Genomic DNA, 26,891 nt, shown 5'->3' with positions numbered 1-26,891 from the left:
AAAGAGAACCATTGAATCTATTTTCACTACAAAGGTAAATCTCAAGGGTAGAGGGTTCTATTTCCCAACTCCCCCAAGGAATAAGATTGATAATATATACCTTTAGCTGGTGGGGCCTCTGGTTCTGGGGCAACAGTTACAGGCACTCTCTTTTCTGGGACAACCTCTTTAGGTGGTTCAGTCACTTTAAAGATATTAGTTTTTTTTATATTTAGGAGTTGTAAAGACAAATGGAAAAATATTAGTGTACATTACCTAGCAGCTGCATCATATAGTGGAAAGCATATTCGGTTTGGAGTCAGTTCAAATCTTGACTCTGTTATTGACTACCTTTGTGATCCCAGGAAAATTACCTTTCCTCTCTAGGCCATTTTTCTCAACTATAAAATGAAGGGGTTGGACTCAATAATATTTCAGCTCTAAAATCTGATACATATCCCCCCATAATCAGAGCAGTGGGAATAAATACTTTAGCTGGAAGGACTGTTGGCTTTTGGGGAAACACATATAAGTACTTCCTTTTTAGGGACAACTCCTTGGGACTTTAAAGTCACTTTAAAGATATTAGTATTTTTATGCTTAGGGGTTTCCAATGGTCATTTTCAGGAGCAGAAAAGATGTTGCTTCTTCAGAATGAGGTCACTGGTGACATATACCTTTAGCTGGTGGTACTTCTGGTTTTTTGGGGATGGCCACAGGCACCTTCTTTTCTGGAACAACTTCTTTGGGAGCTTCAGGCACTTTAAAGATATTAGTGTTTTTATACTTAGGGATTATATATTTCAATACAAACATCAAAATATTTTTGATAACAGAAGACAAATATTTTCCTCTCAATAGTGACATATACCTTTAGCAGGTGGGGCTTCTGGTTTTTTGGGAACAGTCACTTTCTTTTCAGGGACAACTTCTTTTGGAGGCTCAGGCACTTTAAAGATATTAGTGATTTTATAATTAGGTGCTATGAAAATCAGTAGGAACACCAAAAATATTTTAAAGAGATGAGATAAGCTTCTTCAGAATTAGTACAATGACCATATATACCTTTAGCTGGTGGCACCTCTGGTTTTTTAGGGACAGCCACAGGCACCTTCTTTTCAGGGACAATCTCTTTGGGTGCTTCAGGCACTTTAAAGATATTAGTATTTTTACATTTAGAAACTAAGAAAGAGAACCATTGAATCTATTTTCACTACAAAGGTAAATCTCAAGGGTAGAGGGTTCTATTTCCCAACTCCCCCAAGGAATAAGATTGATAATATATACCTTTAGCTGGTGGGGCCTCTGGTTCTGGGGCAACAGTTACAGGCACTCTCTTTTCTGGGACAACCTCTTTAGGTGGTTCAGTCACTTTAAAGATATTAGTTTTTTTTATATTTAGGAGTTGTAAAGACAAATGGAAAAATATTAGTGTACATTACCTAGCAGCTGCATCATATAGTGGAAAGCATATTCGGTTTGGAGTCAGTTCAAATCTTGACTCTGTTATTGACTACCTTTGTGATCCCAGGAAAATTACCTTTCCTCTCTAGGCCATTTTTCTCAACTATAAAATGAAGGGGTTGGACTCAATAATATTTCAGCTCTAAAATCTGATACATATCCCCCCATAATCAGAGCAGTGGGAATAAATACCTTTAGCTGGAAGGACTGTTGGCTTTTGGGGAAACACATATAAGTACTTCTTTTTAGGGACAACTCCTTGGGACTTTAAAGTCACTTTAAAGATATTAGTATTTTTATGCTTAGGGGTTTCCAATGGTCATTTTCAGGAGCAGAAAAGATGTTGCTTCTTCAGAATGAGGTCACTGGTGACATATACCTTTAGCTGGTGGTACTTCTGGTTTTTTGGGGATGGCCACAGGCACCTTCTTTTCTGGAACAACTTCTTTGGGAGCTTCAGGCACTTTAAAGATATTAGTGTTTTTATACTTAGGGATTATATATTTCAATACAAACATCAAAATATTTTTGATAACAGAAGACAAATATTTTCCTCTCAATAGTGACATATACCTTTAGCAGGTGGGGCTTCTGGTTTTTTGGGAACAGTCACTTTCTTTTCAGGGACAACTTCTTTTGGAGGCTCAGGCACTTTAAAGATATTAGTGATTTTATAATTAGGTGCTATGAAAATCAGTAGGAACACCAAAAATATTTTAAAGAGATGAGATAAGCTTCTTCAGAATTAGTACAATGACCATATATACACCTTTAGCTGGTGGCACCTCTGGTTTTTTAGGGACGCCACAGGCACCTTCTTTTCAGGGACAATCTCTTTGGGTGCTTCAGGCACTTTAAAGATATTAGTATTTTTACATTTAGAAACTAAGAAGAGAACCATTGAATCTATTTTCACTTACAAAGGTAAATCTCAAGGGTAGAGGGTTCTATTTCCCAACTCCCCCAAGGAATAAGATTGATAATATATACCTTTAGCTGGTGGGCCTCTGGTTCTGGGCAACAGTTACAGCACTCTCTTTTCTGGACAACCTCTTTAGTGGTTCAGTCACTTTAAAGATATTATTTTTATATTTAGGAGTTGTAAAGACAAATGGAAAAACATTAATGTACATTACCTAGCAGCTGCATCATATAGTGGAAAGCATATTCGGTTTGGAGTCAGTTCAAATCTTGACTCTGTTATTGACTACCTTTGTGATCCCAGGAAAATTACCTTTCCTCTCTAGGCCATTTTTCTCAACTATAAAGTGAAGGGTTGGACTCAATAATATTTCAGCTCTAAAATCTGATACATATCCCCCCATAATCAGAGCAGTGGGAATAAATACCTTTAGCTGGAAGGACTGTTGGCTTTTGGGGAAACACATATAAGTACTTCCTTTTTAGGGACAACTCCTTGGGACTTTAAAGTCACTTTAAAGATATTAGTATTTTTATGCTTAGGGGTTTCCAATGGTCATTTTCAGGAGCAGAAAAGATGTTGCTTCTTCAGAATGAGGTCACTGGTGACATATACCTTTAGCTGGTGGTACTTCTGGTTTTTTGGGGATGGCCACAGGCACCTTCTTTTCTGGAACAACTTCTTTGGGAGCTTCAGGCACTTTAAAGATATTAGTGTTTTTATACTTAGGGATTATATATTTCAATACAAACATCAAAATATTTTTGATAACAGAAGACAAATATTTTCCTCTCAATAGTGACATATACCTTTAGCAGGTGGGGCTTCTGGTTTGGGGGGAACAGACACAGCTATTTCCTTTTTGGGAGTTTCTGGAACTTTGAAGATATTAGTATTTTTTTTTTTTACATTTTGGAGTTACCAGGATCAGTACAGACATAAATCACATTCATACAGCAAAAAGTAATTTTTGTAGGCCAGAAAAGTTTTCCCACTATCTCCTCCCACAATTTAAAGGGTAGCAATATATACCTTTAGGTGGTAGGGATTCTGGCTTTTGGGGGACAACCATAGGCATTTTCTTTTCAGGAATAATTTCTTGGAGCACCTCAGGCACTTTAAAGATATTAGTATTTTTATACATAGGGGCTATGAAGGTTAATAGAAACATCAAAATAGTTTCAAAAACAGAAGACAAGATATCTCTTTTTCAGAATTAGTTCAGCAGTGATCTGTACCTTTAGCAGATGGGACTTCTGGCTTTTTGGGGACAGCCACAGATATTTTCTTTTCAGGGATAACTTCTAGGGGTACTTCTGGCACTTTAAAGATATTAGTATTTTCACACATCAGAATATTTTCAAGAGCAGAAGACAAGACATCCATCCCTCTTTCAGAGTTATTTCAGCAGTGACCTATATACCTTTAGCAGGTGGGGCTTCTGGCTTTTTGGGGACAGCCACAGGCACTTTCTTTTCAGGGACAACTTCTTTGGAAGGTTCAGGCACTTGAAAGATATTAGTGATTTTAAAATTAGGAACTTTGAAGGTCAGTAGAAACGTTAACATGATTTTAACAGTACACAACAGATAATCTTCAGCTTTATTTCACTGGGGAGAAATACCTTTAGCTGGTGGGGCCTCTGGTTTTTTGGGGACAATTACTGGAACTTTCTTTTCTGGGACAATCTCTTCAGGAGCTTCAGGCACTTGAAAGATATTAGTATTTTTATACTTAGGGGTTATATTGTTCACAGAGACATAAAAATGTTTTCAACAAGATAAGACATTCATCTTTCCAAATTACTTGATTAGTGACATATACCTTTAGCTGGTGGCACTTCTGACCTTTTGGGTACTGCTACAGGCATTTTCTTTTCAGGGATGAGTTCTTGGGGCACTTCAGGTACTTTAAAGATATTAGTATTTTACACTTAGAGGTTATGAAGCTTACCAAAAGAACTAAAATTGTTTCAATAACAGAAGACAAGACCTCTCTCTCTCTCTCTCTCTCTCTCTCTCTCTCTCTCTCTCTCTCTCTCTCTCTCTCTCTCTCTCTCTCAGGATTATCTTATCAGTGACCTATACCTTTAGCAGGTAGGACTTCTGGCTTTTGAGGGACAGCCACAGGTACTTTCTCTTCAGGGAAATCTTCTTTGGAAGGTTCAGGCACTTGAAAGATATTAGTAATTTTAAAATTAGGAGCTGTGAAGGTCAGTAAAAATGTCAATCTGATTTTAAAGAGTAGAGGACAAGACATTTTTTCTTTCAGAATTACTTCACTGGTGACAGATACCTTTAACAGGTGGAGCTTCTGGCTTTTTGGGGAGAGCCACACGTACTTTCTTTTCTGGGATAACTTCTTGAGGCACTTGAGGCACTTGAAAGATATTAGTAATCTTAAAATTGGGAGCTACAAGGGTCAGTAGAAACATCAATCTGATTTTCAAGAGCAGAGGACAGGACGTTTCCCCCCATAATTACTTGGCTGGTGAAATATACCTTTAGCAGGTGGGGCCTCTGGTTTTTTGGGAATATCCGCTGTCACTTTCTTTTCAGGGACAATCTCCCTAGGAGCTTCAGGTACTTGAAAGATATTAGTATTTTTATACTTAGGGGTTATGTTGTTCAACAGAGATATAAAAATATTTTCAATAACAAAGAGAAGACATTCATCTTCCCGAGTTGCTTGACTAGTGATATATACCTTTAGCAGGTGGAACTTCTGACTTTTTGGGGACAGCCATAGGCATTTTCTTTTCAGGGATGACTTCTTGAGGCTCTTCAGGCACTTTAAAGATATTAGTATTTTTATACTTAGGGGTTATGAAATTTAATAGAAACATCAAAACCGTATCCATAACAGAAGACAGAACATCATTCTTTCAGAACTGATTAAGCAGTGACCTATACCTTTAGCAGGTGGGACTTCTGGCTTTTGGGGGACAACCACAGGCACTTTCTTTTCAGGGACAACTTCTTTGGGAGGTTCAGGCACTTGAAAGATATTAGTGATTTTAAAATTAGGAACTGTGAAGGTCAACAGAAACATCAATCTGATATTAAGAGCAGATGACAGATACTTCTTCAGCATTATTTCACTGGGGACATATACCTTTAGCTGGTAGCACTTCTGTTTTTTGGGGGACAACCATGGGCACTTTCTTTTCAGGGACTTCTTTGGGAGGTTCAGGCACTTGAAAGATATTAGTGATTTTAAAATTAGGAACTGTGAAGGTCAGTAGAAACATCAATCTGATATTAAGAGCAGATGACAGATACTTCTTCAGCATTATTTCACTGGGGACATATACCTTTAGCTGGTAGCACTTCTGTTTTTTGGGGGACAACCACGGGCACTTTCTTTTCAGGGACTTCTTTGGGAGGTTCAGGCACTTGAAAGATATTAGTGATTTTAAAATTAGGAACTGTGAAGGTCAGTAGAAACATCAATCTGATATTAAGAGCAGATGACAGATACTCTTTCAACATTATTTCATATACCTTTAGCTGGTGGCACTTCTGCTTTTTGGGGAACAACTGTAGGCACTTTCTTTTCAGGGACAACTTCTTTGGGAGGTTCAGGCACTTAAAAGATATTAATAATTTTAAAATTAGGAGCTGTGAAGGTCAGTAGAAATGGCAATCTGATTTTCAAGAGTGGAGGACTTGCTTGACTGGTGACAGATACCTTTAACAGGTGGGGCTTCTGGCTTTTTTGGTAGAGCCACACGTACTTTCTTTTCTGGGATAACTTCTTGGGGAACTTCAGGCACTTTAAAGATATTAGTATTTTGAAAACTTAGAAGTTATGAAACTTAATAGAAACATTAGAAAATTTTTAGTAACAGAAGATGACACTTTTTTTTCTTTTAGATTTACTTGACTAGTGGTTATACCTTTAACAGGCAGGGTTTCTAGTTTTGGGGGAACAGCAATGGATATTTTCTTTTCACAGCTTTTTGGAGAATCAGACATTTTAAAGATAATAATATTTTTTATACTTGGGCATTAGGGAGTTCAACATAGACTTCAGAATATTTTCAGTAACAGAAGACAAGACATTCTTCTTTCCAAATAACTTGATTGGTGACATATACCTTTAGCAGGTAGAGCTTCTGGTTTGGTGGGAACAGCCACAGGCATTTTCTTCTCAGGGACCACTTCTTTGGGGGCTTCAGGCACTTTGAAGATATTAGTAATTTTACACTTAGCAGTTAAATATAATACGTACACAGTAACACTAATGTTGAAAGCTGGTGGGGTTTCCCCCTCAAAATCTATTGGGTTGAAGCATATACCTTGAATTGGTTTTACTTCTGGCTTTTGAAGTTCTTTTCTTTCAGGGACAGCTTCTGGGGTAGCTTCAGGCACTTTAAAAATATTATTATTTTTATTTTTAGGGGTTATGAAAAACCAGTAGAAATAATAACTATATCCAAAAACCCAAAGTTATTTTGAAGTTAAGAAAGAATTTGGTCCACCCATAATATGACAAATAATAATATATTTATTTAAATGTATTTATTTAAAATATATTTAGGTGGTGACCATTCTTGCTTTTTGAGGATTGCCACAGTCATTCTCTTTTCAGGGACATCTTTGGGATACTTAGGCACTTAAAAGATATTAGTGTTTTTACACTTAGCAACTATGAAAAGCAGTTAAAAACGTTCATCAGAGTGACACATCACACTAATTTTCAAGAATAGTTTTTTTCCTTTCTCTAACTCAAATTGGTGATATGTATCAAATTGGTGATATGTATCAAATTGGTGATACCCTAAATCCTAGTTGGTGATATGTACCTTTAACAGGCAAGGTTATTGGTTCTTTGGTGACATGATTAGGCATTCTTTTCAGGGAGAGTTTCCTTGGTCACCCCAGGTACTTAAAATATTAATTTTAATTCTAGAAATCATAAAGAGTATAGAAAATTATACCAGAAAAAATGCATCTTATACTGGCTTTTAAGTTTTTAAGACCACAAGGAACCTTCTCCATTTCAGAATCTGGTGAGTAACAGGAGGAAATTTCTATTTTGGATGTTTAATAACTGTTTGTGCATATCCTGCAAGTTCTGGCCTATTCAGAAATGGGGAAGGACTGACTTGTATAAAATCTAGGAATTGACTACCTCTTATATTTGCTATGATATAATTTGCTTTAAGACAGCTAGCTTGGTATGGTGGCTGCAGGACTAGCCTTCACGTCAGGAAGGCTTCAAGCCCTGCTTGACCATTCAAGTTATGTGACTACATGAAAGTCACTTAATGTTTCAATGCCTTAGACAGGTTTCTAAGCTGCTAAGATATTGACAAGTTGTTGCTCTGCAGATAGGGAATATCCACAACGGTGATAAAGTCTGATAAAATCACAGATATGAACTATGAAAAAAAATTCTCTTACCTTAACATGAAATATCTCTTCTTTCTAATTTATTTATTATTTTAGCTATTTAATTTGAGGGGAATGACACAGACTAGTGCGTCACCTGGGACTTCTTTTTGTACTTCAGATACTTTGAAAGGGATAAATATTTTACATAAAGGATAGATAAGGAAAGGCACAGCTAGGTGGTACAGAGCACCAGGCCTAGAGTCAGGAAGATCTGAGTTCAAATATGGCCTCAGACACTTATTAGGTGTATGACCCTTAACCCTTGTTTGCCTCAGTTCCTCATCTGTAAAATGGGGACACACCAGATAAGGAAATAGCAAACCACTCCAGTATCTTTGCTAAGAAAATCCCATGTAAAAAAATCCGTGGGGTCATATAGAGTTGGACACAGCTGAACAACTGAACAACAATAAAAAATATAAAGATTATAAAACAGAGAAAACACTTTTAAGACCTCCAGATATCCTTTTTATGAAAGAGTTTACTCAATAATGTAAGAAAATCACTATTATGGATGTTTTTAAACGGTTTTATATATTCTGGTGTGTTTTACGTAGTTTCAAAGGAAAGGACTGACCTGTTTAAAAATAGAGGTTGTGGGACAAAAAAAAAGTAAAGGGACAGAATCGACCTATAGCTTTAATAGGCTCCTGTTCTGTATGTTATTCTAGAAGGATATCAACTATGATTAAAACAATTAGGATAATAATAGTTGATTAATCATTGACCTCAGGCTACTCTCTAAGATTGTAAATCATACAGCAAATATAGATGGGGATTTCCTCATCTGGGGTTCCTTCCAGTTCAGTGTGGATTAGAATGAACAGTGTTTCAATGACATCATAGGTGCAATGTATAAAATAAATAGAAAGTATATCAGATCAGTGAGTCTTAGGACTTTAAGAGCTAGAAAGGATCTCAGGGGCCATCTAGTCCAACTCTTTAATTTTACAGAAGAGGAAACTGAGAAAGGTTAAGTGATTTATTCAAGGTCACATAGGTTAAAACCTAATAGAGGCAGGGATTCTTTGAACCAGGGTGCTCTAGCACTGGAGCTAGTATTCTCTTTCCTGGACTACATTTGCACCTAATAATATTTCTCTGTTATTCCTATTGTAGAACATCACTTAATTGATGTTTTTGTTTTTAATAGTGCTTATTGTGGACCCCAAAAAGTGATTATAATTGACTCATACTAAATTTCTGGAATTTCCATATTACCTATGCTTCTGGGAAGTTAATGCTCAGTTGAGGTCCATAAGAAGACCTCAGTATCATTAGGTGATAACCACCCTGAATTTCAATCCAAAGTTTTCTGTCTCAAAGAAGATGAGTTTAACCAATCGAAACAGGTTTTAATGTCACAAAATGAAGCAATTTCAGTTCTAGGAGGAAAAACATTTGGTACTTTTTCTGTTAAAGATCCTATCTTTGGATACTTGTAATATTCTAATGATATCAATGGCCTTACTTTTAGAAATCATAAGCATAAAAGGAAAACCTTATACCCTAAGCAATTTTCCATTGAAAAAGATCAATATTCTTCTCTACCCTGTAGTGTAAATTCTGATTACTGGAGATCTGTACCTTGTGCAACTTTTGGTTTGGTGAAGACATTCTCCTTTGAAACTTTGGTGACTTTAAAGATATTAGTATTTTTACATTAGGCATCACAGATAAATGGAATGCATCTTTAAGCACATTTAGACGAGTAGCTTTCCAGAGCACAAGACGAGAAAGTTATTTTCTTCTGGCTGGAATGAATGAGGAATGATACCTGGTGTTGGGGTCTCCTCCCTCTTAGGACTAGCAGGAAATGCTTCTTCTGGAGCACTTTTCTTGGAGACCTCAGGCACTTTAAAGATATTAGTATTTTTATATTTAGAAACTTCAGAGACATACTGGACTGGGACACAAGCTACATGTACATCATACATTTTTTTAAACAAAATATAATGTGGAATTTTATTCTCAGGATTTATACCTTGTGCTGAAGGAGCTTCTGGCTTTGGGGGTAAATGTGTAAGCAGTTTCTGTTCTGGCACAGCTTTCTTGTATACACCAGGTGCTTTAAAGATATTAGTAGTTTAGCATTTAGTAGGTGCAAAAATGTAGAAAAAAATAGTAAATGTATTTCTCTAGACTATGGAAAAAGTTGTTTCTTCACAATTTGATCATTTACAGATACCTTCTGTTGGAAGTTGCTCTGTTATTTTAGGAATAGGCTCCAATATCTCCTCTTCTTGGGTGAATTTTCGGGGTACACTGGGCTCTTTAAAGATATTAGTACATTGAGACAATGTTAACATTTAGTAGTTAAGAAGACAGAAAAAATACTATTCAAGTAGACACAGCCTGTAATTTTTGAGTCTTGAAATCAAAGATCTTCTGGATTTGGTGTTGGTGAAATGTACCTTTTGCAGATAGAGCTCTTTTCTTTTCATGAAGAGTCACAGAGATTTTCTCTTCTGGAATGGCTTTCTTGGGCAGCTCAGGCACTTAAAAGATATTAGTAAGTTAATATTTAGGAATGATGAAGAGAAATGGGAAATATCAAGCTTTCAGGATCAAAGACAACCTTTTTTCAAATTTAGATCATGGCTGACGTCTGTCTACCTATACTGGGTTAGGATCCCTTACTCTTAGGAAGTACAACAGATACAGGTTCTTTTTCTTTCAGGATCAATTCTTTGGACTCTTCAGGTACTTAAAAAAGATATTAGTTTTTATACATTTAGAGGAGTTTCAAAGATAGAAAAGGAACAGTAATAATAATGACATGACATGAGACGCACATTAATCACTAAAATTAAAGGTGGTTAAAATAATAAGAATAGATTTAGAATGTGAGATTGCAATCTGTGGTCCTTTGCTCATCAAAATATGGAATCTATGAGTTTGGGGTAAACTCTTTTCCATTCTGTTAAAAACTCCCCATTCCCCATTACATTTTGGTGCTCTAATGAATCAACCTACCGGCTAGGGACCTCATAGTTCTCCATTCTACTCTGCCCCTAACAAATTGCTACTAGTATTATTCCTTGCTTGTCTCAGTGCATAAGCAACAATTCAGAGTCTAGGGATTGTTCTGGGTTTGTCAGATATAAACAAAGGTGAGCCTCTGGTATCTTTCTTCATCTTTTATACTTCACGTAATTTGGAGTTCTACAAATTAAGATATATATGAAAAGTAAACCTCTGAGTTTTTAGAAACCACTATAGGTCTCTTCTGGGATAGCTTCCTAGGCCTCAGGGATTTAAAAGATATTAGTAGTTTTATTGTTGTGAATTTATTCAAGAATAAATATAATGTATTATGAATTTTAAGGATGAGGGAAATACAAAGTTTGTAAAGGCACAGACATACACACATACACTTATTCTTTCTAAACCTATTACACTCTCAGACAGATAAACAAAGAACAATTATTTCACCATTGTGAAATAAGTCATAGATACCTTTAGCAGGTGGTGCCTCTGGTTTTTTAGGAACAGCAACTGGAACTTTCGCTTCTGGAACAACTTTCTTTGGTACTTCAGGTACTTTAAAGATATTAGGTTTTTTAAAAAAAATTATTTTTGAGAATTCCAAAATTGCATATAAAATATCAAGAGAAAATAAAAGAGATATTTAACAAGGGCTATCCATATGTAAATTTGTTTAGTAATTCCTTGATTTGTGTATGTTAACATTCTGACCATGTTGTATTTTTCTATTATCTTTTATAGGATACTCATTTATAGTACTTAGCAGCAAACTTTTCCAAAGGAAGTTGTTTTGGTAGGAAGAATAGAATGTCTTCTATCAATACTTAATATTAATATTATCAGATTAATTATTATATTAATTAAGAGATCAGATTATTAATATAATCAGATAATATTAATATTATCAGATTAACTGTTGCTTTCATAGTCTCTATTTCCTAGGAAGTGAAGCAAGGCAGGAATAAGCATTTTTTTTTTTGGTGAGGCAGTTGGGGTTAAGTGACTTGCCCAGGGTCACACAGCTAGTGAGTATTATGTGTCTGAGGCCAAATTTGAACTCAGTTCCTCCTGACTCCAGGACCAGTGCTTTATCCACTGCACCTAGCGGCCCCAGAATAATCATTTCTATAGTGCCTACTATGTGCCAGGCACTGTACTAAGTGTTTTTTTACAAATATTTCATTTGCTCTTCACAACAGCATTGTGAGGTAATATTATAGTCATTTTACAAATGAGGAAACTGAGGCAAACAGAGGTTAAGTGACTTACCCAGGGTCACACAGTTTATGTGTTTAAATCCAGATTTCAACTCAGGTCTTCTTGACTCTACTGCCCCACCAGTTGGCTTTAGATCTAGTCGCCCACCATTACCTGCCTGCCCCTACCAGATCCTAACTTTTTAACCTGCCCTTATAGGGCAGTATAGTGAAAAGGGTGCTGGGTTCAAATCCTACTTCTAATGCTTAATATCTATGTGACCCTTGGGCAAGTCACTTTCCTTCCTGGGCTCAGTGTCTTCAACTGGAAAAATGATGGAGTTGGACTATCAGATGTGGGGAACCTGCAGCCTTGAGGTTACATGTGGCCTTCTAGGTCCTCAAGTATAGCCATTTGACTGGATCCAAACTTCTCAGAACAAACACAGAACATAATAAAATGATTTGTTCTGCAAAACGTTAAGGCTGCACCCAAGGACCTATAAGGCCATGTGTAGCCTCAAGGCCGCAGGTTCCCCTCTCCTGGACTAGATGGTCCCTGAGGTCTCTTCCCACTCTCTATCTAATTCTATAGTATAAGCACGTTATGCAATATGAAATTAAGCTTAATTCCAAAGCCATCCCTTCACACATCATGACCTATAGAAAGAAGAGCAGTCTACCTCTCTTCTCCCCACAAACTGAAAAAATATCATTTATATTTTGGATAAAATAAAGACAAAGACAAAAGACTTGGAGATTGTCCCTGCCATATAATATAAGGAAAGTGTGTACCTTTAGCTGGAGGAGGGGCTTCAGGTTCCTCTGGAACAGGTATCTTCTTTTCTGGAATGACTTTCTTGGGCACCTCAGGCACTTTAAAGACAGCAATTTTTTCTTAATTTTCCAAATTATAAAGATTTGTAAACAAACAAGATAAAAGAAGTATAAAGACACAGATCAAAGCATTGCTAAAAGGTAGGACAGTGCAGACTTAACTTCATCACGCACATCACAATGATTGCTCTGGCTGAATTTTGACAGTAAACATAAACCACAAAAAACCAAGGGAATCTTTCATTTTTAGAGCAAGCAAACCAGCTATTTATTTGACAAAAATTAAATGAGCAATGTACCTTTAGGAGGTGGTACTTCTGGCTTTTTTGGTGGAGTAATTTGTACTTTCTCTTCTATGATAACTTTCTTGGTCACTTCGGGCACTTTAAAGATATTAGTTTATTTTAAGTTGGAAAATTTTTAAGAGACATACGAAACATTAACAGAACACAGACATCAAGTAATACTAACAATGTTACAGATAAAAGACAGACATGAATTTGTGAAGAATTAATCTCAACAGAAGGGAATTGGGGATCACCAGGATGTTGGGAAAGATTTAAGCCTTTAGTTTGTGTTATTTTGAGAGTCTTGGGTAGATCAACTGATATTTTCTTTACAGGAAAACTTCCTTAGGGACTTCACTTTAAAGAAATTAGTTGGAAAAAAAATTAAAAAAAATAAATTAGTTGGTTTTAGAAATTTCAAAAATGCAGAACATAGAAAGAAAGCACAAAACAGAACATAAAATCATAAAGCAATGAAGGTCCTAACTTTACATGCATGTTGTACAACAAGATTAAATGAGAAGAACTGTTTAATCAATGAAATACCTTTTGCTGGTGGCTCTTTTCGAGGTACAACGGTAGGTTGTTTTTTGGGAGGGATGACTTTCTCAGCAATTTTAGGCCCTTCAAAGATATTAGGGTTTGTTTTGATTTTGTTTAGAACATTTAAATCTTGAAAAAAATCTCACAATACTACATATACTAATCCAAAAAGTGATGTTGGGGAAACATAATAAAACATTTTTCACTTAAATTACGTGATTAGTTTTTGTACATGCTTTGAACCTCAATGCTTTATAAGCCTTTCATTTGTATTAAGAGAATATGAACTTTATGTTGGCAAAGCATACTTAAATTTTGTCTTTATATTCTTAGCACCTGGAATAGTATTTTGCACTTAGTAGGCACCCAATAAATATTTGTTAAACTGAATTAAACATCCATGACTCTCTAGTCTACGTAATGGCAGATATGTATTTATTTTCTTATATTTAATGTACTACGTAATTTTTCTAGAAGGACCAAAAGGATACTACATTTCAATATTTTCTGCTTTTATTTCTTCTCGGTATGAAGGAACTGGTCTGCCTTATAGAAATTTGTGTTTATGTATGTATTTCAATGTCTTTTTAAGTGGTTTTAAAGAAAAAAAAACAATAAAAAGATTCAAGATTCTAATACTATCTTTAGGCAATGTCTACACAAGACCATAATAACCAGGGGAAACATTAGTTAAGAAATGAGCTATTTCACCTTTATGTTGGATTGTTTTTTCTTCTCCTGAACTAATTAGTTCTTTGGCTGCACTAACTAGTTATTTTGAGATTGGTAGCAACTTCAGTTACATTCAAAAATGATTAGTTGCTCCTAATTCAATAAAGCTGGCTCAACAAATTAATAAGGATCAAATGTTTTCATCTTTCCTTTAGAAAGCAAACTTGGATTGAGACGTTTTGGGGAAATTAATATCTAATTCATTACAATAGGTGAGCCAAAGAATTAAAATTTTCCTGATTCTCTTGCAGAAATGATATTAAGGTATAAGCATCTAATCCAAAGGGAGACTGTGGTTTGTTGTTGTTGCTTTTTGGTGAGGCAATTGAGATTAAGTGACCTGCCCAGGATCACACAGCTAGTAAGTGGGAGCCTATGTGTTTAAAGAAAGTTAGTGATAGAAAGATGTGAAGAGTGTGAATAACTGGAGAATGCCGTATACCTTTCTCAGGAGGTGTGGGCTTGACAGTCACTTCCACGTCTTCGACTTCAATTACTTCTTTGACTCTATAGACTTCTTCAGCTTCCAGGACTTCTTCCTCTCTACGTTCTTCTTCAATGTCAAAGAACTCCTCCTGTTCCTCCTCTTCCTCCTCCTCAAAGAACTCCTCCACTTCTTTAGCCTCAACCACTTCTTCAACTTCGTGTTCTATTTCCAGCACTTCTTGGACTATTTCTTGTCTGTGGAAGACGACTGATACTTTTTCTTCTTGGAGGGTTTTCTTTGCAATTGTCTCCACTTTAAGAGGTTGGAAGTGGTATATAAAAGACGAGGGTGAAAGTTTACAAAGAAATGTTACAAGAAATGTGAAAAAAGCTACTCAGGAAACAAATACACTACACATTCAAAACAAAGCTTGTAATGAGAATTGTTGTTGTACCTTTGGTAGGGGCAACCACCTCCTTTTTAGGTAGAAGAACCTTCTTTTCTGGGACTTTCTTGGGTACTTCAGGCACTTTAAAGATAGAGTATTCATTTTTTTTAAGAATGTAAAACATTAAGATGAACCTAGTAATATAAAGCTAGGTCATATACACCATGGAACTAAAGAAGAATAACACACGGAGACTCAGGGACAACACAAATGCTTATTGAAGAAAAGATGAAGTTGCAGTGCATTATTTAATAAGCCAAAGAGAAGAAGATATACCTTTAGCTGGAGGAGGCTCTTTTTTCTGAATAACAGGTACTTTTTCTTCAGGTACAGGTTTCTTTGGCACTTTAAAGATATTAGGATTTTTTTTTTTAGTAATTTTACAATGCTGACATTTCAAAATAAATATAAAACAAAAATAAAGAAAACAAGGAATATACTTATAACTGAAAATTACAGGAATAATGTTGTGGAATGTTAGATATGAGGTACTGTTTTCAAGTAAAACAGAGACCTTTTCCCCATATCACTACTCTGGGCTGATCAAATTCAGGCTCAAAAGAAAATTTTTTTATAAACTTCTTTAAAATGACCTGTGCTACTCCCTTTACTAATAACAGAATTCACTCATGTAGGACCTGCTTCAGCAACCCTTAATGAAGAAAACCCTGTTTGAAGTAATCATTGTCAAATATTAATTTGGAGCTCATATGTGCACAATGTTCTTTAGGGAACTATTGCACTATGATTTTTTTTTAAATCAAGAAAAGGACTATATAATTAGGATATATAGAGGCAGATTTTTTTCCTCTTGTATAATTTAAGGTGGTTTTGGAATAGAGAAAGGACATTGGGGCTCATTCCTTATTAAAGGAACACTGAACAGAAGATTATGGTAGAAATATTAAAGTCATTTAATGATTTGTACTACTAAGTCATTCTCTTTGAAATCAGCTACCAAAAATTAGGAGGACTTTTTTTAGAGTGGCTAGCAGAGGGAGGAATGCATAGCAGTATCTGATAGAAGAATTTCAGTGGAAATCTATACTTTTCCCTCAGGCCATGGAATAAACTACTTCCTCTTTCTGAGCCAATAAAAGAAGAGAATATTTAGGATAGAATCATGAAGAAGAATTTAGGTTAGAAAGGAAATACATACTCAGGTATTTTCATGAAGAAATTGATAAAGTAAAATGTGAATGCCAGTAATATCACTAATAATTATCCTTATGCTGAAAAAGTAAAATAAGTGTATGGAAAAATGTATATTTGTATGGCTGTTACTTGTGTCAGTCACAACTTTGCCATTTAAGTGACTGTGTGGATGCCAAATTTGTTTTCATTTTCGTGATATTGGTTATACCTTTAACTGGTGGAGGCTTCTCTTTTTTAGGAGCAACAGCAGGGGCTTCAGGGATGGCTTTCTTAACCACCTCAGGCACTTGAAAGATATTTGAAGAGTGATTAAAGACTTTTATGCAGAGCAAAGAACAAAAACAACAACACTACAGTAATAAATAAAAACTACACTGAACTTTAAGGTTAAAAGATGTTGGACATCTAATGATTCTCTGACTTAAACTTTGTCTTTCAAAGGGTATTAAAATACTATGTGCTCTAAAATGTAAGCAGAGGCTAAAATGCAATGAAAGAGTTCATTTCAAGAATAATGGCTTGAGTTGAAATAAAAGAATCCGTTTTGCTCAAAAGTTGATTTCTCACATTCTATTTTTAAGGGAAAAAGAAGGAATGAGAACTAGGATAAAATAGAAATGTGTAACCCTGTCAATAGAAAATGTCAACCAAAAGAAGGGGAAAGCGTTCCATCTCTCACTATAATGTTTTTTGAACAAATAGCTATAATTGGAATGAAATAAAGAACACTTCAACCATTCAATTAGATAGTTTCAACTTTCAGCAATCATCTTTTACCAACTAGAATTCACAAAAAAAAAATTCAGAAAGCCTCCAAGGTTTGAATAAATACTGAGAAAGACCAGAGGCCTGAGGGTATTTAAAAAACCCAATTCTCATATAACATTGATGTACCTATGGGTGGTGCAACTTCCTCAACCTCCTCTATGATAGGAACTTCTTCAGGTATTTCTTCCTCTGAAAGAATTTCCTCAGGTTCTTCAGGCACTTAAAAATATTAGTGGTTTTGTGAGTTATTTTGATAATTTAATGAGTATGTGACTGAAAACGATAACACAAAACACATCTTGATGTTGAACATACAATTGACTGGTATACACCAGGTAAGCGTATACCAAACATGAAATTTTTTAAAAAAATCATTAGCTTTTTACAAGTTGTATGAGCCTTGCCAAATCATAGAATATTGGGGCTAGAAGAGGCCTGAGACACAATCTAGCCAACCACTTCATTTTACAGATAAGGAAAACAAGTCCAGCTTATTTGAAGAGTTTGAGAGATGTTGAGGAACAGTGCAAAGAGCACTGCACTGTGGAGTAACAAAGGCCAAAGTTCAGATTCTGGTTCCAAGACTTACTAGCTAGATGGCCTCAGGCTCCTCATGTGTAATGGTTTGGTGTTAGCTGTCCTGGTGTCCTCTCTCTCTTTCTCTATCCCTGCGTCTTAAAATCCCCAGCTTTCTTCAAGATTCAGCTCAATTGCCTAATTCCCCAGGAGGCCTTACCTGGTATTTGCTAGTGCTTTTCCTTCTAAGCTTACCTCGTTTCTACTTTGTATGTACCTTGTATGTTATACATTAGAATGTAAACTCCTTGAAGGCAGGAATTATTGTTTTTTTTCTTTATATCTCCAGTACTGATTACAATTCATGGCATATATTTAGTGCTTAATAAATACTTGTTAATTGACTGATTAAAATAGGTGTAATAATACTTTCACTATCTACTCAAAAGCTTAATGTGAAGAAAAATGATTTTTAAACCTGACAGCACTACATAAATGTGAACTGTCATTTTTATTATTGCATTAAGTTGTATACAGACTATTAGTCTAAGAATTTGAACTACATTCAGGATCTTCTGCCAGCCTATTCCTTTTTCTATCATATCACAATGTTCTCTATTTAGTGAATCCTAAACCTTATTGGTCTGGCTTATGCCTATTCAGGGGAGCTAGGTGGTACAGTAGATACCGGGCAGGGCCTAGAGTTGAGTTCAAATCTGGCTTCAGACACTTACTAGCTATGTGACCCTAAGTCACTTAACCCTGCTTGCTTCAGTTTCCTCATCTGTAAAATGAGCTGGAGAAGGAAATGGCAAACCACTGCAGTATCTTTACCAAAAAAAACCCAAATGGCATCAAGAAGAGTCAGACGTGACTGAAACAACTGAACAACACCAACAAAATATGCCAATTCATAGATAAACATATAACAAATATGTAATTCCACTTCAAACAGATCACAGACAAAACTAAACAAAATAAGAGAATGGTTTTCAAATTTTTAGACCTACTATAACCCATCTTTTAGATGAATAAGAGTTTTTTTGTTTGGTTTTGTTTTTTGGACCTAGATAGATAGGCCAGTGCTGATTTTCACACATATGAACACAAAATATGAATTCAGTTTGCCAAGTATTAGAGAAATGAAGAAAGACAGAAACATTGACAAATTAGATCTCTTTGTATGGTTGGGAACTTATCTACCTTCAACTGGTGGGGCTTCTTCCTCTTGAGGGAGAGCAGGTGGTAATCTTTCTTCCACTTTCTTAGGTACCTCAGGGACTTTAAAGATATTAGTTGCTTTTAGGAGCTTTAGAATACTTACAACACAGCAAGAACAAAAGAAACACAAAAGGGGCAAGTTTCTGATTTTTCATTGCAAGAAGGAGGAAATAAGAACAGACACATATATGATGGGACAGTAACCTTTCAACGAATGGGTTAGTGAGACTTTTTTTTTTTAGAAGAGAGTTTTATGTTACAAAACTATAAATCTATTCAAGAGGTTATCTACCTTTTGGTGCGGGGACCTCTACTTTTTTGGGAACACGTGCTTCAGGAACTGGTTTCTTAGTCACTTCTGGCACTTTAAAGATATTTGGATTTAGTATTTTTTATTTTGGGGGCAGACCCAACAACCACAAAGTCAACATAATCACAAAAGAAGATGACTCCAAATACAAACTCCATATATATAAACATAAATGCCACTCAAGAAAGATACATTTTGACATTTATGACAAGTGAAAGATATGAGCAAAGTTGCGTTAGTTACATATAATCATAGCTATCTAGTCTAGTGAAGTACCTTTGGCTGGGGGAGGCTCCACCTTCTTAGGAACAGGCGTGGGGACTTTCTTCTCAGGCACAGCTTTCTTAAGCACCTCTGGTACTTTAAAGAGATTATTTATTTTAAAAGTCTATTTTAGACACCAAAAGACAATAAATACAAAGTAGTGTTAAACTGGGTTAGAACAAAAATATAGACACGTAGGTGACATTGATTTTACTGTTGATGGAAAGAATGGAACAATAAACTTTAATCTGTTTACAAGCTGAAGTACCTTTGGGTGGAGGGACCTCTTCTTTCTTGGGAATGGACACCTTTTTCTCAGCCACTTTCTTCTTTGGCACCTCAGGCACTTTAAAGACATTATTCCATGACAAAAATTTCATTTTGAGTTGAAAAGACACATCATAAAGAATAAGAATGTATATGAGACACACAGTATAAGGACAAGAACCCCTGATCAAAACCCACCCTAAGCTGTCTCTCCCCCCCCCAACTCCAGACACAAACAAACATAAGGAAAAACTGCACTCTAGTAAAGAACATGATGAGAATGACCAGTTCTGAACATTATGGTGGAATTAGGCTTTGGAGTCTGATCTGGGCAGTAGTCCACTTGACTTTTAGATAGCAAATATGGTTAAACCATTTAATTGGTATTAGAACTCAGCAAACATCTACATAACATCCCTGACTTAAAATCTCTATATAGGTAGCCAGGCAGCATTAGATTTAATAAATCTTTTTTTTTTTCTTGATGTCACTATGGCTAATAAATCCTCCTGCTGCTCCAAAAAGAGTAGCAATGGGTGCTGTTGAAACCATAGCAAGAAACATTATTGAAATGCAAAGCAAAGGAATCCAGATTTCATTCCATGTAGTGATTTCCCTCCATTCTACTGGTAAGATAATACATGCTCATGGAAGGCAGGGATTATTTTGTTTTCATCTTTGTATTTGCAGGATTTCACAGTATCTTGCACAGAGTAGGTACTTAATAAATGGTTGTCAAATGACAATATTTAGGGAATATAACTCTTAACGGCAGCTGTAACTATGCATGTATACACATATATTGATGCATACATATGTGATCTATATGTAAACTATTAAGAGATTTCATATGTCAGTATATATTGTTGCTGCTCAGTGTTATGATTTCTTTGTCCAACACTGGGGACTTTTTCTTTTTTGGTATTTTAAAGACACCATGGTTCAGTATAGTTTATGATGAATGATGAAGTTCTTGCAGATCTGTTTTTTTTTCCTTCAATTTTTATAGGGTTAATTAGCCCAGGCACTGCATAATCTTCACACACTTAGAAAAACTTTCAAATTAAAGGCCAAAAAGGCAATGCATATAGAGTGCTGGGGCCAGAGAAAGATCTCAATTCAAATCTGGCCTGGAACACTTGCTAGCCACATGACTTTGGACAAGTCACTTAACCTCTCTCAGCCTCAGTTTCCCCAACTGGAAAATAAGGATTATAGCACTCACCTCCTAGGGTTGTTGTGAAGATCAAATGAGATAATATTTGTCAAGTGCTTAGCAGAGCACTTGGCATACAGTAGATACTACATAAATGCTAGCTATTATTATTAAGCATCATAAGAATTTATAGTGAAATTGACTCCCACTGCCAGTTAAGCTCATTTTTTTCATTTTTGAGCAACATAACACAATCAACAAAAAGAAATAATCTGAATTTAGTGCATCTTAATGCAGTTGGGTTTTTTTTTTGTTTTTATTTTTGTTTTGGCTAGGCAATGGAATTAAGTGACTTCCCCAAGGTCACACAGCTAGTGTCAAGTGTTTGGTCTGAGGCCAGATTTGAACTCAGGTCCTTCTGACTCCAGGGCTGGTGCTCTATCCATTGTACCACTTAGCTGCCCCTTAATGCAGTTTTAAAAGCAAAACTGGGGGTACCCTAACTGAATTTCATAAATAGTTGGTTTCCTCAAACCCAGTTCCATCATAACTGTTCTGGAAAGAAGTGTGAATGAAGGCTATTAGATAAGGAACACTCTCTTGGGCTTGTTGTACCTTTGGCTGGTGGAGCTTCCACTTTTTTAGGGGCAGGGACAGGGACTTTCTTCTCTGGTACAGGTTTCTTAGGCACCTCAGGCACTTAAAAACATTATATTTAAATAAATTAAAAACCACATTCAAAGGACACATTACAGAAAAAAAAACATATAAGCACAGAACTTCCAAAAATGTGTCAAAGAATTTTCAAGAATAAAACAACACAAAAATACAGAGGGGACATGAGATAGATGATAGAGAGAGAATTAAGTTGATGGCAATGTTTTTTGGAGAACTTCAAAAGACAACTGTTATACCTGGTACATGCACAGGTATTTCTGGTTTAACTTCTTCCTCAGGTGCAATTTCTTCTTCTTCAAATGGAACTTCCTCCTCCTCCTCTTCCTCAGGGGGAAGTTCTTCCTCCTCTGGGGGAATTTCTTCCTCTACGAATGGAACTTCTTCCTCCTCCTCCTCAAAGGGAATTTCCTCTTCTTCAGGGACAATCACAGGAACAGGGACTGGCTCGGGTTTCTTTGGCACTTCAATGACATTATTTAATTGTTTAAAACTTAGTTTATATAGAGAGCAACCAGAACAGGACAACACAAAGAAAGAAATAAGCAGGATAAAACAGCAAAAAACAATTTCAAAAGAAATTCTATAAAACATTAATTTCAAACAGTGAGACTTATGAAAACAATGAAAAGTTTTCTCCTTGAAATAATTCTGTAATGTGCAGAATGATTAATGATTAATGTACCTTTGACTGGAGGAGCTTCCACTTTTTTCATAACAGGTACCGGTTTTTCCTCAGGGACAACTTTCTTGGGCACCTCTGGCACTTGAAAGATATTATTTGACTTTAAGAATGCATTCTTTTATATTTCTTATAGAAAAAGATTTTTAAAAATACCAAGAAAGGAGAAGAGTCCAAATGTCTAAACTGTGAAACTTAACATGCATACATAGTTCAGGCAGTATCCCATTCCTTTTAAACACAAAAGGATGGATGTAGATATGTGTGAGCGTATATAAAATATGAGACTGACTCTTTCCTGTACATTTTAATTGGAGAAACAATGTACCTTTGGCTGGTGGAGGCTCCACTTTCTTCGGGACTGGGGTAGGCACCTTCTTCTCTGGTACCTCTTTCTTCTCTGGTACTGCCCTCTTCTCTGGTACAGGTTTTTTAGGTACTTCAGGCACTTAAAAATATTATGTTCAAGTAAATATAGGGCTCTTCAATTGCTTTAGAAAAATTTAATCTTTTCATGCCATATCAAAATAATACATTAATGTGCAGGGTCATAAACATGCAAGACAAGGAATAAAATGGCCATCCCAGTATAAAGGTAGCTTTTGAAATAAGATAACTTTATTCTTCTTGTGGGAAATGCCATCAAGGAGATTTCTGCTTGAAGAGCTAGAAATAAGACCCTCATATTTGCACTTCGTTTCATTTTGAAATGGAAAAAAACCACTGTAGATACAACACAAGTGTATGTACCTTTGGCTGGGGGAGGTTCCACCTTTTTAGGGACAGGTACCGGGACTTTCTCTTCTGGTACAGGTTTCTTGGGTACTTCAGGCACTTTAAAGACAACATGTTAGGTTGAGTATCTCATTTTTTTAAAATACAAAGACATGACAATAGTATAATACATTATGATCTGAAACAGAAACATTGCTTTACTGTAGGCAGAATTAAGAATGACCGCAATGATAATGGCTCCCTCCAACAGAGATGAAAAGACATTCACATATACTATTTAACATTGACTGGCGAGGAACACAGTGTGTAACAGCTGGTAAGTGACAACTTTCGCTTATTTTGTTTTAAACATACACATATATACATATATTTGCACACTTAACATATATACACATTTAATATTTTAATCAACATTCAACATTGGTCTACTTAATATAGCCATATATGGATTAATTTAAAATAAGCAAATATCCATTGAATATGGATTCAATATATACATATTGAATATTAAACACACCAACATTATTAACATAGTAACACATCAACAATATATTAATTATTAATAATATATTAATACAAAACAACATATTTAACAAATACATCATTACTACATAACAATATATTTAATAAACATATTAAATAAAATGTCAATGTATATGGATATATTAAATATACTTATGTGTTATAGTAAGAGTTTATTGTAACATTGAAAAGAGGAACAAAACACCAAGCACAAGTATAATTCAAAGACAAATTTCAGAAGTACAAACACATAAAGTAATCTGTTGTGGCCAGTGGGGTAGTTCTTACCTTGGCACTAACACTATGGTTAATTCATACAGGTCCCTAATAGGACTTAGAGCTAGAAGAGGCTTTTACAGATGCAGAAACTGATGCACAGAAAGAGGAACTGTTTAATTCAAGGTCACAGATGCTGGAAGTGGAAAAGCCAGGATTTGAAGCCCAAATTGAGTGTTTTTTCCATTCATTATTAATAAGAAGGGGAGTTTGCCAAAGTGACCCTTATTGCTCTGCCTGGGTAAATCCTAATATAAATCTGTGAATGCATCACAGGTGAATGTACCTTTAGCAGGTGGAGCCTTCTCTTTTTTAGGCACAGGCACTTTCTCCTCTGGTTTCTTAGGGACCTCAGGCACTTTAAAGAGATTGTTTTTGTATTAATAAACTAATTGCCTAAGCTTCACCAACATCATCATCACACAGCACTTTTACCCAAGCTCAGTAACAACTACCCATTGACGTAGACTTACAAAAAATTAAGTAAATGTAACATAAAATTTTGAATGAAGGACTATTCATTACATGCATAAGGTGAATATGGCCCATAAATGGCTCTACCTTTGGCTGGTGGAGCTTCCTTCTTTTTGGGAACAGGGACAGGTTTCTTCTCCTGAACCACAGGTTTCTTTGGTACTTCAGGCACTTTTAAAGATAGGATTTCCATTCAGAAATGTTTATGATGACATGTCAAGTATGTAAAATAACAATAGCTACCAAAGGGACAAGGCTAGATAGTTTGTGAAGGGGGCTGTTTCAAGAACAGGGTTTTAGTGAGGTGCTAACACCGAGGATTGACTCTCTGTCCCCAGCCCACCAAAGGGCGCTTGGCTTGTCTCTCTTGGCAAAAGAGGTCATATACCTTTGACTGGTACTTCTGGTATCACTTCTTCCTCAGATACAACTTCTTCCTCAGGAATAAATTCTTCTTCCTCCTCAGGGACATATTCCTCTTCCTCAGGGACATATTCCTCTTCCTCAGGCACAACTTCTTCTTCTGGTTCTATCTCTGGTTCTGGTTCTGGTTCTGGTTCTGGTATCTTAGGTACTTTGGGCACTTTAAAGACACCATTTATAGGTTGGACATTTTTCTTTTCAATTACATATCAAACCCAAAGAACTTGAAGTGAAAGGCCCATTTGCATTAGAAGAAATAATAGCTTCCCCTCTTTCCCCACAAAGAGACCCACAAAGTATCACTCACTGAACATGAATGTAACACTAGAAAAGACCAGGAAACAAGACAATAAATACTCTCCCTGACATAAAGAAGTGATATTCTCTACTACTAATAGGTGGTGCTACTTCCTTTTCTTCTTCTCAGGCACTTAAAATAGTAATCACAAGGAGATTGAATTGTTCAAATTGGGTGACATTAAGTGGTTGTGGTACATGGAGCAGATGCAATTTTATTATAGCTGTCTCTTTTATGTTAGGTATGTAATCATTCATCTAGAAATGACTTTTTGTTTTCCAAGAAACTGATTCTGAATCTTATAGGTGCCAAAAAAAGGTCAGGACAATAATGCAGAGATATTTGAGATAGCTGAAACCAAAATGTAATGTTTCTAACAGCTACACATTATGGATAAGTTTATCATTGCAAATAATGAAATCATTTAATTTCCATGGGGAATATAATTTCACTGTTCGTGACAGATGACATTTTCCTGCAAAATTAGATTTTTCTTAGAGAGAAATTCGAACCTCCCTTTCAATGACAATCATCCCCTCCAAAAAACAGCAACAACAACAAAAAAACCCCACCCCAAAACAGCTATTGACCTCACTGGGAAAGAAAAATTTCACTCTGAATAGCTGTAAGACATTTATTTAGCCATTGAAGATAAATTTAAAATACTAAAGGATTATCTTTCTAGGGGTCAACAATAGCCAGAAACTATTTGTTATTTTACCACTACTTTTACCACAAAGAAAACGTGTAGCTTCAAGCCAAATTTTAAGGTGTGTGTGTGTGTGTGTTTTTTTTAATGAAAGCTTTGATTTAGTATTGCAACATAATTATATATCAGCAGTGGATATTATCTGGTATGGGGCTATTTCCCATTACAAATAACTACTACTATCTACTCTCTTAGAACAGTAACAATTACAAAACATCACACAAATACCTACAAAACAGTAGACAACAGACATTCTAAGAACTTAGGAATGGATTTACAAAACACAAGATTACAAAATGAAACCTAGCATAAGAAAGACAAACTGAATTTGAAAAGATAGTAAGACATCAAACAGCCCCCGATTGACCAAGGAGATGATTGTACCTTTGACAGGGGGTGCAATCACCCTTTCTTTTTCTCGTTTGGTCACTGCAATATGTATTTTTTCTTCAACAACTTTCTTAGGCGCCGCAGGCACTTTAAAGATAGTAATTGGTAAAGAACATTAAAACCAGCGACAGAACACAATAGAACACACACAAGTTCACCCCCAAACAATGTAACATAAGAATCAGGATTAAAAAAAACAAAACACGCTCCATAAAGACAAAGAACACAACATTAGGCGGTGGGACCACATTCACAATACATAAAGAAGATGCTTTTGGAGTTCATTCTCATGTCAGGCCAATGTACCTTTGGGTGGTGGAGGTTTGAGTTTCACAGGAGCAGGAACAGGTACTTTTTCTTCAGGGATGGTTCTCTTAGGCACTTTAAAATATTAATTTTAAGAGACTTTTAAACCTTTTAAGAACCGCAAATACTCGAGTAGTGATGACAAAATATTAAGAAGTATAATAAAGATCATGCTTAAGCCCACAAGTATTTTATAATATATATTTTTCTTACAGAGACACAGAGAACATATATTTCTTATCTAACAGATGTTTTATGTAACAAGTTCCCCTCCCCCCCCACTGTACCTTTAGCTGGTGGAGCCTTTGGTTTCCTGGGAACAGGAACTTTCTCTTCAGGAACAGGTTTCTCAGGTTCTTTAAAAGCATAAAACATTTATTTACATAAGAATTTGGGGAAATAACATGAAAAAAAGAAATATTATTCAAAAGAATCATTTTGTGAATTGGTGAAATTCCGTATCTCATTTATAACAAATTTCCAAATCTACCCATATGCTAAATGAAGGAATTGCATGAATAG

At 35.7% G+C, this 26,891-nt stretch overlaps 1 protein-coding gene across 1 annotated transcript in view; it reads right to left on the bottom strand.

The window, feature by feature from the left end:
* The window catches only part of TTN (titin), a 329,039-nt gene that overhangs the window by 146,177 nt on the left and 155,971 nt on the right, over positions 1-26,891 (bottom strand). The window contains 26 exon segments of the mRNA XM_078146156.1: positions 657-740; positions 851-928; positions 1,045-1,128; positions 1,823-1,906; positions 2,981-3,064; positions 3,789-3,872; positions 12,744-12,824; positions 13,619-13,696; positions 14,790-15,069; positions 15,200-15,303; positions 15,499-15,567; positions 16,586-16,663; positions 17,272-17,364; positions 18,865-18,942; positions 19,725-19,794; positions 21,517-21,561; positions 21,783-22,018; positions 22,240-22,320; positions 22,565-22,684; positions 22,987-23,070; positions 24,056-24,127; positions 24,331-24,414; positions 24,632-24,826; positions 26,058-26,150; positions 26,370-26,444; positions 26,657-26,725. Coding sequence (XP_078002282.1) covers positions 657-740; positions 851-928; positions 1,045-1,128; positions 1,823-1,906; positions 2,981-3,064; positions 3,789-3,872; positions 12,744-12,824; positions 13,619-13,696; positions 14,790-15,069; positions 15,200-15,303; positions 15,499-15,567; positions 16,586-16,663; positions 17,272-17,364; positions 18,865-18,942; positions 19,725-19,794; positions 21,517-21,561; positions 21,783-22,018; positions 22,240-22,320; positions 22,565-22,684; positions 22,987-23,070; positions 24,056-24,127; positions 24,331-24,414; positions 24,632-24,826; positions 26,058-26,150; positions 26,370-26,444; positions 26,657-26,725 — 2,583 coding nt within the window.

Source organism: Phascolarctos cinereus, unplaced genomic scaffold (assembly GCF_003287225.1).
Source record: "Phascolarctos cinereus isolate Bilbo 61053 unplaced genomic scaffold, phaCin_HiC Scaffold_726;HRSCAF=1367, whole genome shotgun sequence".
Classification (NCBI taxonomy): Eukaryota; Metazoa; Chordata; class Mammalia; order Diprotodontia; family Phascolarctidae; genus Phascolarctos; species Phascolarctos cinereus.
The sequence above is the reverse complement of the archived record's forward strand: the minus strand, read 5'-3'. Positions and strand labels throughout refer to the sequence as shown.